The 16,414-nt window shown below is 47.4% G+C and overlaps 2 protein-coding genes across 2 annotated transcripts in view; one reads left to right on the forward strand and one right to left on the reverse strand.

Annotated features, from left to right (window-relative positions):
- The window catches only part of LOC115468279 (E3 ubiquitin-protein ligase TRIM39-like), a 1,086,936-nt gene that overhangs the window by 152,988 nt on the left and 917,534 nt on the right, over positions 1–16,414 (reverse strand). The window lies entirely within an intron of this gene.
- On the forward strand, positions 7,048–8,010 carry LOC115468165 (putative olfactory receptor 52P1). The gene has a single exon (XM_030199709.1). It carries the CDS (start codon positions 7,048–7,050, stop codon positions 8,008–8,010), a length of 963 nt encoding a protein of 320 aa, XP_030055569.1.

Raw genomic sequence — 16,414 nt, forward strand, 5'->3', positions numbered from 1 at the left:
GGGCGTGTAGTCTCCATTCTTCTCTCACGGGGCAGACAAGCGTCACTGGTCGGTCTTCAAAGTGAGCTTCCACTTCACCCGAGGTCTTGAACTTCAAGGTGGCCTGGAGCTTGCAGAGTAGATCTCGACCGATCAAGGGGATTGGGCATCCGGGAACATGTATGAACTGATGAGACACCATCGTCCCTCCGATCTGGACTTGGCGTTCCTTAAGGAGGGGAGCCGTAAGTGCCTTCCCGGAGGCCCCCACAATCGGTATGGTTTCTTTCGTGGCCGGTGCTATGGCAGTGGTGATAACAGATCGCTGGGCCCCAGTGTCGAGTAAGGCCTTCATCAACTGCGTCCCCACCCGGATCTCCACCAGAGGGTCAGTGGGGACTCTGCCCTCCCGGTCCCTTCATGCAGTACGGTCCCGGGTGGCATCAAGGGCCATCTGCCATTCCTGTTGTTCATCTCGTCCTCGGCCTCGTCCTCGGCCTCGTCTGGGCCCCCTTGTTCGGTCGTCGTTCTCCTCCTCTCTCGTCCGATCTCATGGCTTCTCCGGGCAGTCAGCCCACCAGTGTCCTTCTTCCCGGCAATTTGCACACTGGTTACGTCCTATGGAGGATCGGGTCCCTCTTCCCCTTCGACCCTTGCCTTTACCCCGTGATCTAGACCCCAGGCGTTCTTCCAGCACCGTGGCCAACACATCTGCCTTCTCCCGCATCCGTCTGGTCGATTCCTTCCGGGCTTCCGTCTTCTCCTCTTGGTCGCAGTATCCGAATACCCGATCAGCTATAGCTTTCAATTGGCTGATACTCATTCCCTCAAACCCCTCCGTTCTCTGTAGCTTTCTTCGTATATCCGGTGCCAACTGGCTGACAAAACTCATAACCACTGTGGGGAGATTCTTGGGATCTTCGGGGTTTATAGGACTGTGTCTTCTAAATGACTCCATTAGTCGTCCAAGAAAGTCTCCTGGGCTTTCGTCTTTCAGTTGAACTACACTATGGATTTTTCCCATATTGGTAACCTTCTGTTTCCCCTTCTTAAGGGCTGCCAGGTACGCCTGCTGATACCTGCGAATAACGGTTTGGCCCTCAGCGGTTCGGTAATCCCACGCAGGGGCAGCGGTGGGCGCCTCCGCTTCTATTAGGTTCTGTACGTTAGCATGGCCTGGGTTCGCGTCCCGGACAGCTTGTTCCATATTCTGTTGTAAGAGGCGGCGTTCCTCAGTGGTTAGAATGTGGGCGCTTAATTGCCTAAGGTCACCCCAAGTCGGGTTGTAACTATAGATAATGCCCTCCACCAATTCTACCAGCTGTTCGGGTTTCTGGTTGTACGAGGGCCCATGCAATTTCCAGTTGTACAAGTCGGCACTGGAGAAGGGGACGTGGCTATAGATGGTTGATTCAATGGGCTGGCCCCCTTCTTCTGCCGGGTTAGGGGTAAAGGTGGTAGATAGTCGGACTGGGTATAAGTTGGTAATCCCCGTCCTGCGACTGGAAGGGGGGGCATTTTGCGGACTCGATTGAGGGAACCGAGTGATTCTCTTCACAACCCTTTTGCTCTTCCGTGAGGTTGCAGGGCCAGTTGACTCAGGTGAGCCAGGTCGGGATGTCTCTCCAGCCTCCGATTCTGACTCGGAAGCCTCGGCGTGATCCGGACCCACCGCCAGGCCCGCGAAATCGGGGTATATGGGGGCGTATGGCAGTGGCGCAATATCGTCTTCATATGTCTCCGCCGTAGCAAGTATCGGGGCCTTCGGGGGCACCTTTCCGGGCAAATCCTGAACTTTCCCTTGGGTTCCCTTCGGGGGTTTCACTCTAGGAAGTGTGTAGGTAGTACGGGGCGTGGTCTCTGTCCTAGCAATAGTAGCACTGGGCGTGGTCTTTATGGCTTCAATGCTAGGAGCGGTCGGCCTTATGGGGGCGGTCCCTGCGGCCTTCTGAACGGCAGCGGTTGCCGGGGTTTGGAGCATGAAGGCATGGGTCGACAGGGCTTTAAGTTTAGTTTTCCGGCCCTTTCTCTGGTTCACCACCATAAGGGCAGCTTTTTCTACTTTATGTTGGGCCCAGTCCGGCGGGTTCCGGACTACATTCAACCACGCTTCTATATACGGTATGTCCTCAGGACAGCCAGGATTCCCTTCAACTATAACAATGTCCATAATCGCTGCTACCTTCTCATATTCAAATGACCCTTCTGGTGGCCACTCCGCGATCCCCAATCCTGGCCACATAAATTGACATCGCTGTATCATCCCGGCCCTACTACATTTATCTTGGTCGAACACTTCGCTAAAGTGCTCCGTCATTAAGTCTAGAGGTGTGGACCCACCCCCGCCCATCCTAACCTGAGTGCCAAAGGATAGGCCACAGACAAAGAGGGAGAGGGATGGTGGAGGAGTAAGGGGTCTCTTTCCACCGGACACAGAAGGGTCAACACTCGGCCTGACCGGAACGCGGTCGCCCGGTCCGGAAATGCAAGCCCACTTGCACACTTTCATACGCCACAAGAAACCCTCCCGTTCGGTTTCTTCGCCCGAGCCTAGTGAGTTTCGGGACCTAGTCCGTATTAGTCACTGGCTAAAAGAGGGTGATCACGCCTCTTCTTCGGTCCTTACTGGGCCGGTCACTACGTAGAGTATACTCGCCTGTCCGCCGGGGTCGCAGGCCGCGCCGTCGTACGCGTCTCTCACTGGAGTAGGAAAAAAACAAAAAGGTGCCTTGCCGGAACCACACAGCCCCTTTCCAGTCAGGCGGAATTGATCGACCCTCCTCCGGGAGATGGACACTGAAATCAGCGGTGGCCACTCACCACCTTCTCGGGAGGGGATCGATGACCCGTCCCGACTGCAATGGGGGAGGGGAAAGAATATAATCCGATTTCCCTTTTGTAAACACTCCTGGCTGGCTCGCCAATGAAGCAGCTAAGCGAATCAGAAGACAAAAGGCCAAATTGGTTCCAAAAACAATGCAACTTTATTGCTAGCAATGAACAGCACTGAGTTCTCTCAGGATACTGTGTGTCACAAATCATCTGACACTTACATTTATACTTCCCTGCTGGGCCTGCGCATTAGGCCCCTTATACATCACAGTAGACATGCGCAGTAAACATTTGTAGTTCTTACAGTACACATTTGTAGTTCACAGTACATACACACGTCATAATACTGAAATGATACTGGCTAGGGAAACGAAACTTAGCATCTTCTTCCACACACACACAATGCTCCTTTCTAGCACAGGAGATAAGGTTCGTTAGGCTCAGAGATGCAGGGTGGGGGTGTCTACACCCTCCAAGGTCATCTATTCATATGACGCCTACGTGCAAGCTGGTCTTGTGTAAGCCTTGCTACTACTGTTACAAGCTATATCTAATAGCCCTGCATTCTGTCTTACATTAGTAAACAGCAAACTGGGTAAGGCACAAATGTCCAGTGCATTCATAAAGTATAAAAAAGCAGAGGTAGTATGCATAAGTATAAGTCCATCAGTATGCAGAAAACATGAGGTTGTTCTGTTGGTCAGTAGTATTCGGGTAGTATCCGGCGCTCCACTCCTACAAAGGGACTGGGTGGGAGACAGATGGGGTGAGGGGGACTCGGATGGGCAGAAAGGACTGGGTGGGAGACAGATGGGAGAAGGGGCATGTAGCTGGAACTGGGGTCTGAAAAGTGAGCAGGAGGGAGAATGGGGTCAAGCCTGGGGCAGGGGTGGATGGGAGAATCAATGGATCTGGAACTAGGGGCAGCCGCAGGTGGGAACTGGGAGCCGAAAAGAGGGGGCAGTGAGAGAGGGGGGATAGATCCTGGATGGAATGGGGAGTGAGAGGGAGGGCAGACCCTGAATGGATGGAGGGCAGAGAGGCATGGATGGGAGGGCAGGGCCCAGGGAGAAGACAAATTGCTGGAAGGGGAGGGGAGAGAGGATTGCTGGCTATGGATGGAGGAGGGAAGGGCAGAGAGGGACAAGGATGGACATGGGGGCCCAGGGAGAGGACAAATTGCTGGAAGGGGAGGGGAGAGAGGATTGCTGGCTATGGATGGAGGAGGGAAGGGCAGAGAGGGACAAGGATGGATATGGGGGCCCAGGGAGAGGACAAATTGCTGGAAATGGAGGGGAGGGGAGAGAGGAGGATTGCTGGCTATGGATGGAGGAGGGAAGGGCAGAGAGGGACAAGAATGGACATGGATGGGAGGGCAGGACCCAGGGAGAGAGGAGAAATTGCTGGAAATGGATATAGAGCAAGAAATGAAGAAGAAAGGAGAAAAGTAAAGAAATAAATGGAAAGGAAGCCCTGGAAACGGAGTTAAGAGGACAGATAGCAGCAGAATCAGATACTGGGCCAGCATGATCAGAAAAGAAAGTCACCAGACAACAAAGGTAGAAAAAAATCATTTTATTTTCATTTTAGTGTTTGGAATATGTCCACTTTGAGAATTTACATCTGCTATCTTATTTTGCAATGTATAGCAATTTGTTTCTAAGAATATTGCTGACAATTCCTTTCAGTGTGGCAAGTGGTGAGCGATCATTTTCATGGGGGGGGGGGGGGGTGATCATTTTCACGGGGGGGGGGGGGCGCCAACTGATAGTCTGCAGGGGGGCGCCAGAGACCCTAGGCACGGCCCTGCGTGGACAGGATGCTGGGCTCGATGGACCCTTGGTCTTTTCCCAGTATGGCATTACTTATGTACTTATGTACTTATGTAAGGCAAGGATTTCGTTAGAATGAAAAGAGATGCTTGAGCAAACGTTTGCGTCTTTTGATAGAAACAGACAACTTGTCAGCAAATAGGGACAAATTGATTGACCCAGTTGATATTCAGCTGATGTCACTGAACACTATTTATTTATTTATTTATTAGGATTTATTTACCGCCTTTTTGAAAGAACTCACTCAAGGCGATGTACAGTACGAATAAATCAAACACGAGCAATAGACAATTACAGCAGTAAAAATATTCAAATAACAATACAAAGTATGGCTTAGAACAGCATTTTCGATAGAACGTCTAAATCAGAATTTGGACATTTTACAAAAACGTCCAAATTCTAAACAGGAAAGAAGGTCATTTTCGAAAAAGATAGACGTCTATCTTTTGTGTTCGAAAATGCTATGGACGTCTTGTTATTTGGACATTTTTTTTTTTGGTCCATTTTCGAACAAAAGACGTCCAAATGCAAGACGTCCAGAACAGAGGAGGAGTGGCTTAATGGTTAGTGCAGCGGGCTTTGATCCTGGCAACATGGGTTCAATTCCCACTGCTGCTTCTTGTGACTTTGGGCACATCAAATGCACAAGGGGCATTTTTGGATATGACATCTAAGTCTGAATTTGGACGTTTTTTGTAAAACTTTAGTGCAGCAGACCTTGATCCCGGGGAAGTGGGTTCAATTCCCACTGCAGCTATTAGTTATAAAAACAGGTCTAGCTCAAAACGTCTAAGTTTTAGTCTTGGACGTCTTTGTTTTGTTCCATTATCGCTGAAAGACGTCCAAGTCTTAGGAACGCCCAAGTCCCGCCTTGAACACGCCCCTGACACACACCCTTGAGATTTAGACATCCTTCTGATGGACTTCTGAGAAAAACGTCTAAAAGAGGTTTTGAAAATACTGATTTGGACGTTTTTGTGAGATAAACGTCCAAATGCAGACTTATGTCACTTTTTGGACGTTTTTCTCTTTTGAAAATGAGCCTGATAGTATACTAACAATGTCAACACAGTACGTAATAGAAAATTTTAATAGACAGCGTAGGGTATATGCAAAGATGGAACATATAGGGGTCCTTTTACTAAGGTGTGCTGAAAAATAGCCTGCACAGATCCATTTTTCAGCACTCCAGTAAAAAAGGTCTTTTTTTGGCCGAAAATAGACGTACGGCAAAATAAAAACTTGCGTGCGTTCATTTTGGGTCTGAGATCTTACCGCCACCCGTTGACTTAGCAGTAAGGTCTCACATGTTAAGTTGGCGATAATCAGCATGCACTACCGATTACCGCCCAATTATTTTCCAGCGCACGTATCGGACGCATGTAAAATGGAATTACCGCTGGATGGTAGTTCCAAATTGACACGTGTTGGGCGCGTGGAGGCACCTCACGCGGCTTAGTAAAAGGGCCCCATAGATATGTAAGTGGAGTTAGAAAATAATTTAAAGAAAGTTGCACATGAGGTCAGAGAGATGATGAAATGTGATCTCAGCTAGGGTAGGAGTGGATAAACATGTCCTGCTGTGCAGTATGCTCACTGCTGCTGACTAATTAGATCCGGATCTTCAATTCATGACAACATCTAGGCCAGTGGCGTAGCCAAGGGTGGGCCCGGGTGGGCCCAGGCCCATCCACTTTGGGTTCAGACCCACCTAGTAGCAGCACATCTCTAATGTGGCTGGCAGGGATTCCCAAGCCCCAGCAGCCGAAAACACCTAACTGTCCCTCCTGCATACCTTTTAAATATCAGATCTTTGCCTGCTACAAGCAGTGACTGATACATACTGTTTGCACCAGCCCTGCAGCCTTCCCTCTGATGTATTCCTGCTTATGCAGAAACAGGAAGTTGCATCAGAGGGAAGGCTGTGGGGCCAACAAGAGCACTGTGTATTAGTTGCTGCTCGTTGCCAGTGAAAATCTGCTATTGAGAGAGAGAGAGAGAGAGAGAGAGAGAGAGACCAAATTACTTGTAAGACAAGGCGGAGTTCTTCTGCCCACCCATCTTGGGCCTAGGCCCACCCAAAATTGGGTGTCTGGCTACGCCCCTGATCTAGGCACTAGCATTGATCCTCTGGGTACTTGGAAGTTATGTGGGTATGTCCAGTATTTAGTGCTGTACCTGCCTAGCTAAACTAGGCAAAGTTAGCTGCTTAACTATGTGGACACTGGCAGTGAATATCACTGATACCTGCCCCCAGACTGCCCTGGTACTGCCTAGACAATACTACTTAAACCCTTTTGAGTATTGGGCCCCTTGCTTTCTTGTACTTTTGACAATGATTCGTTTTGCTATTTCCAGTCTATTCAAGCATCTTTGAAACTGGCAGAGACGTCATCAGCATACGATGTTTTTCCTGAACGGCACCGTCATCGTCCCTCCCAAGTTCATCCTGTTGGGCATTCCCGGCTTGCAAGAAGTGTACTTCTGGATCGCTGTCCCTCTGTGTTCATTATATCTTGCAACTCTCCTCGGAAATGGTCTCGTTCTGTTCCTTATAATAACAGTGAAGACATTCTATAGACCAATGTACATTTTGCTCGCTATGTTATTGGTTACGGATCTTGTTTCTTCCACTTCCACTGTGCCTAAGTTGCTTAGCATACTTTGGTTTAATATCAACGAGATTACTGTTGAAGCCTGCCTCATCCAGATGTTCTTCCTCTATTCGTTTTCAGCCATGAGATCTGCAGTGTTGGTGGCCATGGCCTTCGATCGCTACATAGCTATCTGCAACCCCTTAAGATACACCTCTATATTTAGCAACAAAGTCCTAGCTGAAATAGGACTAATTATAGTAGCTAGAGGTATAGTTTTAGTGTTGCCAATTCCATTCCTTGTTCAAAGGTTAACTTTCTGTAAAACCAATATGATTTCTCATTCCTACTGCGATCACATGGCTGTAGCAAAGTTGGCCTGTGCAGATATTAGAATAAATAAGCTATACGGTTTGGCTGTTGGCTTCTTTGTGACTGTTTTCGATTTGGTTTGCATAACCCTGTCCTATTTTCTGATTTTCAGGGCAGTCTTGAGACTTCACTCAAAGGAGGCGTATCTTAAGGCCTTCAACACTTGTGCTGCTCACATCTGCGTCATCCTAATTGTTTACACACTATTTCTCTTCTCTGTTCTAACACAAAGATTTGGGCAGAATGTTCCTCTACATGTTCATATCTTGTTGGCCAACTTCTACCTCCTTGTCGCTCCCATGTTAAATCCCATTGTCTATGGAGTGAAAATGAAAGAGATAAGGGATGGGATACACAAAATACTCTTCAAAAGGAAAGTCCATTCTAAGAGTTCCAGTTAACCTTGCACTTCGATGACAAATGGTAGCAGAAAACCTCAAGTTATCAACAGTACCTCAACATGAAAAAAATCTGAATACACCATGCAGCCACTGGGGCCAAGATATTTGACTACGTTTTAAATGCATATATGTTATATTGCTCTTACCCATTTATAATTATGTGTAGTGACAGACAATGCCGTCAGCCTTCCAATCAGAAATGCCCATTGCAGTGAGTATTATCAATGCACAACATAAGAACATAAGAATAGCCATACTGGGTCAGACCAATGGTCCATCTAGCCCAGTATCCTGCTTCCAACTGTGGCCAATCCAGGTCACAAGTACCTGGCAGAAACCCAAATAGTAGCAACATTCCATGCAGAACCCCAAAGAAGAGCAAGATTCTTGAATCCTAAAGAGTAACAAGATTCCATGCAGAATCACAAAGAGTAGCAGAATTTCATGTAGAACCCCAAAGAACAGCAAGATTCTGGAATCCTAATGAGTAACGAGATTCCATGCAGAATCTCAAAGAGTATTTCATGTAGAACCCCAAAGAATAGCAAGATTCTGGAATCCTAAAGAGTAACGAGATTCCATGCAGAATCTCAAAGAGTATCCCATGTAGCACCCCAAAGAATAGCAAGATTCTGGATTCCTAAAGAGTAACGAGATTCCATTAAGAATCGCAAAGAGTAGCAACATTCCATGCTACCAATCCTGGGACAAGTAATAATCATCTGCCTTATGAACTTAAGAACAATACGAATAGCTCAAACCAATGGTTCATCTAGCCCAGTATCCTGTATCCAACAGTGGCCAATTCAGGTTAGAAGTACCTGACAGAATCCCAAAGGGGAAAAAAAGAATATAGCAGTTAAAGTTATTTCAAATGTAACAACAAAATTAAAAAGATGGGGCCCACACTTGGCGATGTTATAAGTGATCTAGTGTTACATTGAGTTGTGTTATATCGGGTATACAGTGTATGTTTAAGGCCTAGATAAAAGGTAACATGGATAACTAATAACACAGTCAAATATCTTAGACCACAATGTCTGCATTATATAGGGCCTATTGTGTATTTTGAATTTCAAGATACATGAGTGCAATGACCAATATTTGAGGTCGATGATGTGGAAGAGTGTACGAGTGAATACTCACTGGAGGATATTTGGGAGTTGGCATGGAGACTAAGGGGGAAAGCTTTTACTAGCTTGATTTACCAGGGGAGTCACCAACCTGTAGTATCTTAGTACTACAAATTGCTGACTCCCATGGTAAATTAAAAATGTTCCTTGTGAGCCACTTTTCAAGGAGCATTATTCAACTGACCCAGCAGCATTGGGCTACCAAGTCATGGCTTGAGGTTGCTGAATCATCTCTTAAAGGTCTGGCATCTTTAACCAAAAGAGGTGGCTAGAGCACCGCACCAAGCTGTAGAGTTAAATGTCCAACTGCCCACCCAATCTGAAGGGCCCCCTATCATTAAGCTCCCCCTGGAAGTCTTTCTTTCTCTGCTGGAAGCCCTACCCCCCCCCCCCCAAGGCCTCCACCCTTCCATAAGCCCCCAGGCCTACTGTTTAGAATCCTTGGTGTCTACTGGTTTGGGCAGAAGTGATCTCTAGTCACTCATGTCCTTTCTGGTGCCATCGTCTAAAATGACACCAGTGACCCCTAGTGGCAGTCACTAACATTTTAGCATCTGCTATTGAGACAGACATGGGAAGCAACATGGAGTGTTGCCACAATTTGGGTTTCTGCCAGGTTCTTGTGACCTGGTTTGGCCACTGTTTGAAAAACAGGATACTGGGTTAGATGGACCATTGGTCTGACCCAGTATGACTACTCTTATGATCTTATGTTCTTATGCCCTTATATGGAAATCTAATCTCTAGCAATAGGCTCAAGTGGTAGTACTGGGAGACTACCACTAGGGGTTGTCGGCATCATTTTCAATGATACTGCCAGCGGATAGGGGCAACTGGGGATGACCCTTGCCAAAACCACTAGACACCAGAATTTTAGAACTGTAAGCTTGTCGGTCCTTCGGGAGGTTGGGAGAGGGGTCTACAGAGGTGGAAGGTAGACTTCCAGGGGTGCTTTAGTAAAAGGGGGGCCCTTCAGTTTTTTTGTGGGGGACTCTAGGGATTGTGGCTTGGGGGGTGCTCTGCCACCTTTTTCAGTTAAAGATGCTGGCTCCTTTAAGAAATGGCCTGTAAGCATTGAGCTGCAGCTTGGTGGCTCGATGCTGTTGAGATGCTTTTAGCTGGGATTTACTATACCACCTACACTACAAGCAATGGTATAAAGTTTACATAGTATTGGTCAGCTTTACATGGATTTGCATGTTCTGCATCTCATTACTATGTACCCTGTAATGACGTTAGGGCAAGACAACCTACATTAATGTCCTGTATGTTGAGTAAAAGGGCAGTTAACACAGGTTGTTGCTTCGACATAGCTTGATAACTTTACCCCTAAATGTTCAAAGTACTGGCACATTAACCCTCTAGTCTTTCCATAGCCTGTGTTTAGTGAAATGTTATCAATAATTTACTGCTTCAAAGGAGCCAAAAACGAGGGCACAGGGAACTCTTACTGGATTGTAATCAGAAGTATTCCTGTGTGCTGTTATTCAGAATAAAATAAAGTAACTGAACTGAGACAGAAGATTCTTAGCAGTTGACTTTTTATTTAAAGATTGTTCTGTATTTCAAGACACAATGGAGTAATTTTGTAAGGAGGAAGCCAACATTTTGGCACCAAGAAAACATGAAAATGACCAGAATAGCACCGTATACACATGTACGTATGCCCAGGCACCCTTAATACCAATATTCCCTCTGCATGCAAGTCTATAAAATGTTTTAATGGCATGCCGTTTGAAGTTGGGTGTGCACGTGGATGGAGCATGTGTGCAGTCTGAGGGGATCATGGGGAGTTATGTATATAAATTATAAAATATTATAATTAACATGTGCTTTTTTTTTAGCCAGTTCTGTGACTGGTGTAAGTGGTTGTGCATGAAATATAGATGCATATCTTCTAATTCTACATTTTCCAACTTGGACCCTCACGGGAATAAGTTTTTTCACAGCCAGTCCTTAGGATGCTGCATTGCTGTCATTATCTTCACCAAAATCGATTACTGTATTGTTTTGTAGTTACAGTTTCCATTTAGTTACTGTGATAGAACATCACAACGCTATCAGCAGTTCATGAAAGAAGACCAGATGTCGAGATCCAAGATGGCTGTAGCAGACTGAGTTCAAACGAGAACTCACAAATGCCTGTCCTTTTCCTGGTAAAAATCATTAAAAGAAAGGGTAAAATGAGGGTTAAAAAAAAAAAAAAGAGTCCTCTGTCTTACCTTCTGGACTGACGATGGACCGGTGTGTTCAGTGATTGGCCCCAGGAAAAGATAGCTCCATGTTAACCCCACTTGGAGAGCAGTCGGAGACAGTCTGACTGACTCTTCTAGGTGTGAGACTTCTTTAAGTCTAGAAACGAGGGATTCCTTGCTGTAGCCACTCCTTAAGACTCTTTCTCCTGCTGGAGTGGCGGCTCAAACAACGGTGGCTCTGGTTCCAGAGAACGGAGGTACAATCAATATGGTATTGGTTCAAGCAGGTGCTCTGCAGAGTCAGTGAAGGCAGTGAACTGGTGGTGGGAGTTGGACCAAGGAGTGAATGTGTAGAGCCTAATGTGCCCCTGCCTTTGCTTCCTTGGAGAGACCTACAGAATGGACAAGTTCCAACTCTGTCATCTGGAATACAAGGAATTTCATCCTTTACTTTACCTCCTCCTGGGGAATTTACACTTGAAGCAAGCTGGAAGGCTAACTAAGACCTGGGGAAAATCTTTATCTACTCAGAATATAACTCCTGGGACCCGGATTCAAGATCTGGAAAATCAAGTTGTGAAAAATGAAAATGATGCAGCTCAGCTTGCTGCTAACTTAGATGAAGTGCAGGAGTCCTATTGCCGTTGTGTGTTCTTCAGAAACTGGGCTAGCTAAAGTTAATATAAATATTGAAAACTAAAATAGGAGCTCTGGAAAATTCTGCTAGAAGTTGTAAATTGAGGCTACTTAATGTTCCCAGATTGGAAACTGTTTCACCCAAGGAATTATTTCTTAGATATTTGAGGGAGGTTTTGAATGTTTCATTGGAACATTGAAGTTATACTATCTAGGGAAATGGGACTTGATCTACCGCCTTTCTGAGGTTTTTGCAACTACATTCAAAGCGGTTGACATATATTCAGGTACTTATTTTGTACCAGGGGCAATGGAGGGTTAAGTGTCTTGCCCAGAGTCACAAGGAGCTGCACTGCACTAACCAATAGGCTACTCCTCCACTCATTCCACCAATAAGAGCCAACCTCATCAGTGATGTCACAATGGCTTGAGTTCCTGATACTTGGCTCACTTCTGATATTGTGATGTCATAAGGGAAAGGGGGAAAGGGAAATGGGACATGATATACCGCCTTTCTGAGGTTTTTGCAACTGCATTCAAAGCGGTTTACATATATTCAGGTACTTATTTTGTACCAGGGGCAATGGAGGGTTAAGTGACTTGCCCAGAGTCACAAGGAACTGCACTGGGAATCAGGACGTCAGTCTCACAGAAACAGAAGCCTGCGGGGCCATGTTGCTGATCTGCAAGGGCAGGCTGATACATGGAATGTTGCTAGTGGAATTGCAACATTAACATTCCATGTACAATCTCCAATAGTGGCAACATTCCATGTAGAATTTCAAATAGGGAAAGGGAACTTGACATACCACCTTTTGAGGTTTTTGCAACTACATTCAAAGCGGTTGACATATATTCAGGTACTTATTTTGTACCAGGGGCAATGGAGGGTTAAGTGACTTGCCCAGAGTCACAAGGAGCTGCAGTGGGAATCGAACTCACTTCCCCAGAATCAGAGTCTGCTGCACTAACCACTAGGCTACTCCTCCACTAGCAACATTCCATGTAGAAGCCTGCCCTTGCAGATCAGCAACGCGGCCGCGCAGGCTTCTGTTTCTGTGAGTCTGACGTCCTGCACGTACAACGTGCAGGACACCAGAAACAGAACGAAGCCTTCGCGGGAAGAAGAGGACCTCCTTGGCTGGCGGGGATTGGGGTCCCCTGCCAGCAAAGGTAGCCCATGGCGATGACGGGGGAGGGTTGGCGGCAGGAGGGGGGGTCGAGGGTCGTCGACAGGGGGGTCCAGGGCCAAATCTATGGGGGGCCAAGGCCCCCCAGGCCCCACATAGCTACGCCACTGGTTACAGCAGGTTTCATTTGGTGTAAAACCTCACACTCAAAGTTAGCCAAACGCTATTCTGTAAATGGGCACCAGTGTATCAATTTAATACACTGAAAACCAACCTCTTCAAAAAGGCTTACCCCAATGACCCCACATAACCCTCTTCACCTACCAACACAGCATGACTATGATTGAACAGGACATCACGCGATCTTCATCCATTCCGACCCTCCACTTATACCTCATACGATCACTATACAACTTTGTATTTGTTATCCACCAACTAGGCAATCGCCTTTGACGGTACTATGTAAGCCACATTGAGCCTGCAAATAGGTGGGAAAATGTGGGGTACAAATGCAATAAATAAATAATGTATCAGTTCATACCTTATGCTATGAGTTTATCTTGTTGGGAAGCCTAGATGGACAATACAGGTCTTTATCTGCCATCATCTACTATGTTACTATGGAGCTCATTTTCGAAAGAGAAAAACATCTAAAAAGTGGCACAAAGTATCATTTGGATGTTTTTCTCATCAAAACGTCCAAATCGGTATTATCGAAACCCATTTTGCAGACATTTATCTACTATGCAGTTCGTCTGCAATGCATCCAGGTCTCAAGGGGGCATGTCAGGGGCGTGTTACGGGTGGGATTTTTGCATTCCTAAGATCGGGACGTTTTTCAGCCATAATGGAACAAAATGAAAATGTCCAGGACTAAAATGTGTGCCGTAATGACCAGATGACCACTGAGGAATAAAGGAATGACTCCCCCAACCACATACTTCCTCAGTGATCACTGATCCCTTCTCCCAAAGATGTGAATGAAACAGTACATACCAGCCTCTATGACAGCAGCAAGCGGGTCCCTGGAGTCGCCCAGTGGTCAGTGGTCAGTGCACTGTGAAGGGGATCAGGCCCATAATCTACTCTAACCATAGGTGGGAAAATGTGGGGTACAAATGCAACAAATACATAAATAATAGGATGGTGAACCAGGCAGCACAGGCAACTGCTGGACATAGGCGCCGAGAGGGGGGGCAGGGGTGTGGCAAAATTCCCCAGGCCTGGTCCTCCGGGGGGGGGGGGGGGGTCCGGTGCCAGGGGTCTCTCTCTCTGTCCTGCTCCTGACAAGACCTGAGTGATCGCATCCCCGACAGGCAGGGCCGTGCTAACCCACTCAGCAGGGTAAGCATGGCAGGGGGGCGCCTGCCTTTCAGGGGTGCCACCGCCAGCCGAGTCAATTAAAAAATATAAATTTAAACCTCACCTCTCTCGCGTAGTCGTGTTGGCGCCTATATATGCGCATGCGCCGCTGCTGGCTCTGGTTGCTGCCTTCCCGTGCGCAGTGCTGCCTCGTTCCATTCATGACTGTTAGCACCGCCCCCCCCCCCCAGCTCTTCAACGTACGCGCCTGGAGCCTCGGAGGCAGTCCAACTCTGGAGGACTTTGGGGGGGGGGGGTGTTGCCGAGCCGAGTGCCGACGCCGCGTTAGTGCTGCCCTACAGAAGAGAGGATAGGCGAGCCGGCACCGCGCTGCTTGGATCCGCTGCTGTTCTGTGGCAGTGGCGTGGACTGGACATCATTGGTAAAGTTTTGCCTGCCCTTGTTGTTGTACTTTTCATTATAATGGCTGCTGGCTGGCGTGGCGTGGCGTGGCGTGGCGTGGTGGGCCTTCTTTAAGTACATTTGAGGCTGCAGGTTGGGTGGGGGAACTGGAACCACCAGGCCAGCTGGGTAAGAAGAAAAGAAAGACAAGGCAGGAAGGAAATTTCTGGGGGGGGGGGGGGAGAACAAGCTAGAATCAGGGAGGAACGAAGGAGGGGAGAGTAAGGGCAGGAAAGGAAAATAAGAACTGATGGAACAGAAAGGCAAAGAGGAAGATTGGAAAAACAAGGAGGAAATTTCTGTGTGGGGTGGGGGGGAGGAGGGGAGACCAAGGCAGGAGGAAAGGAACAAGGAAGATAAGCTGATGAGTAATAAAATGGATTGTAAATGATAAGCAGTAGTCATCTGCTATAGAGAGATTCTATTCGACATGAGGTTTGAAGTGGTAGTGCTTAAATATAGGTAGCAATGGAGGGTAATCAATCATGTGATAGGCTTTCGGTTTTGTATAGTACTACTACTATTTAACATTTCTAAAGCGCTACTATGGTTATGCAGCGCTGTACAAGTTAACAAAGAAGGACAGTCCCTGCTCAAAGGAGCTTACAATCTTAAGGGACAAGAATGCAGTCAATCAAATTGGGGCAATCTGGGTTTCCTGGTTAGTCCAATGGTTAGGTGCCGAAAGCGACATTGAAGAGGTGGGCTTTAAGCAAGGATTTGAAGATGGGGAGGGATAGATCCTGTGTAGTGTTATTATTTAGTGTTTAAGATGGATGATTACGGTATGCCTTCTTGAAAAGATCTGCACTCCATCTTTCAGCTCCTATTTCCTTTGCATCTTGTGCCAAACCGGTGGGGGGGGGGGGGCGCCAACTGATAGTCTGCAGGGGGGCACCAGAGACCCTTGGCACGGCCCTGCCGACAGGAGCAGAAGAGAGAAAACTCCAGCGCCACGGCCAGGCCCCCCTTGGAGGTTGGGGAGGACCCTGTCCGGAGGAGCACCCTCCAGTGCTGCTCTTCTGCCCAGCTGAGGGGCTGCTTTGCAGCCGCGGGGGCAGGCAATCGACAGAAGAGCAGCGCTGGAGGAACCCGTTTTCTGCTGACGGGAGCTCGGGATTCCCACCAGCGACGGTAATTGGATTGTGTGGGGTAGGCGACAACGATCCGGGGCGGATGGCGGCTCTGCCCCGGGCCCGGTTCAGTCTCTCGGCGGCCCTGCTGCTGGACATAAGGTCTTCCCTGCTTTGTTCCTCAGTGGCACTGATCAGAGATTCCAGGAAAATTCTGTGGTTTCCTTTCTTTTTTTTTTAATTTTTTAAAATTGATTTTCAAAACATGACAAGTGATAAACAACAGCTGTACATTAGAAGACATAAACCATGTTCAATGCTACATTAGGTAAAATAAGAGAAAAAGAAAGAAAAAAAAAGGGGGGAGGAGTGGCCTAGTGGTTAGGGTGGTGGATGCTGGTCCTGGGGAACTGAGGAACTGAGTTTGATTCCCACTTCAGGCACAGGCAGCTCCTTGTGACTTTGGGCAAGTC

Source organism: Microcaecilia unicolor, chromosome 4 (assembly GCF_901765095.1).
Source record: "Microcaecilia unicolor chromosome 4, aMicUni1.1, whole genome shotgun sequence".
NCBI classification, from domain to species: domain Eukaryota; kingdom Metazoa; phylum Chordata; class Amphibia; order Gymnophiona; family Siphonopidae; genus Microcaecilia; species Microcaecilia unicolor.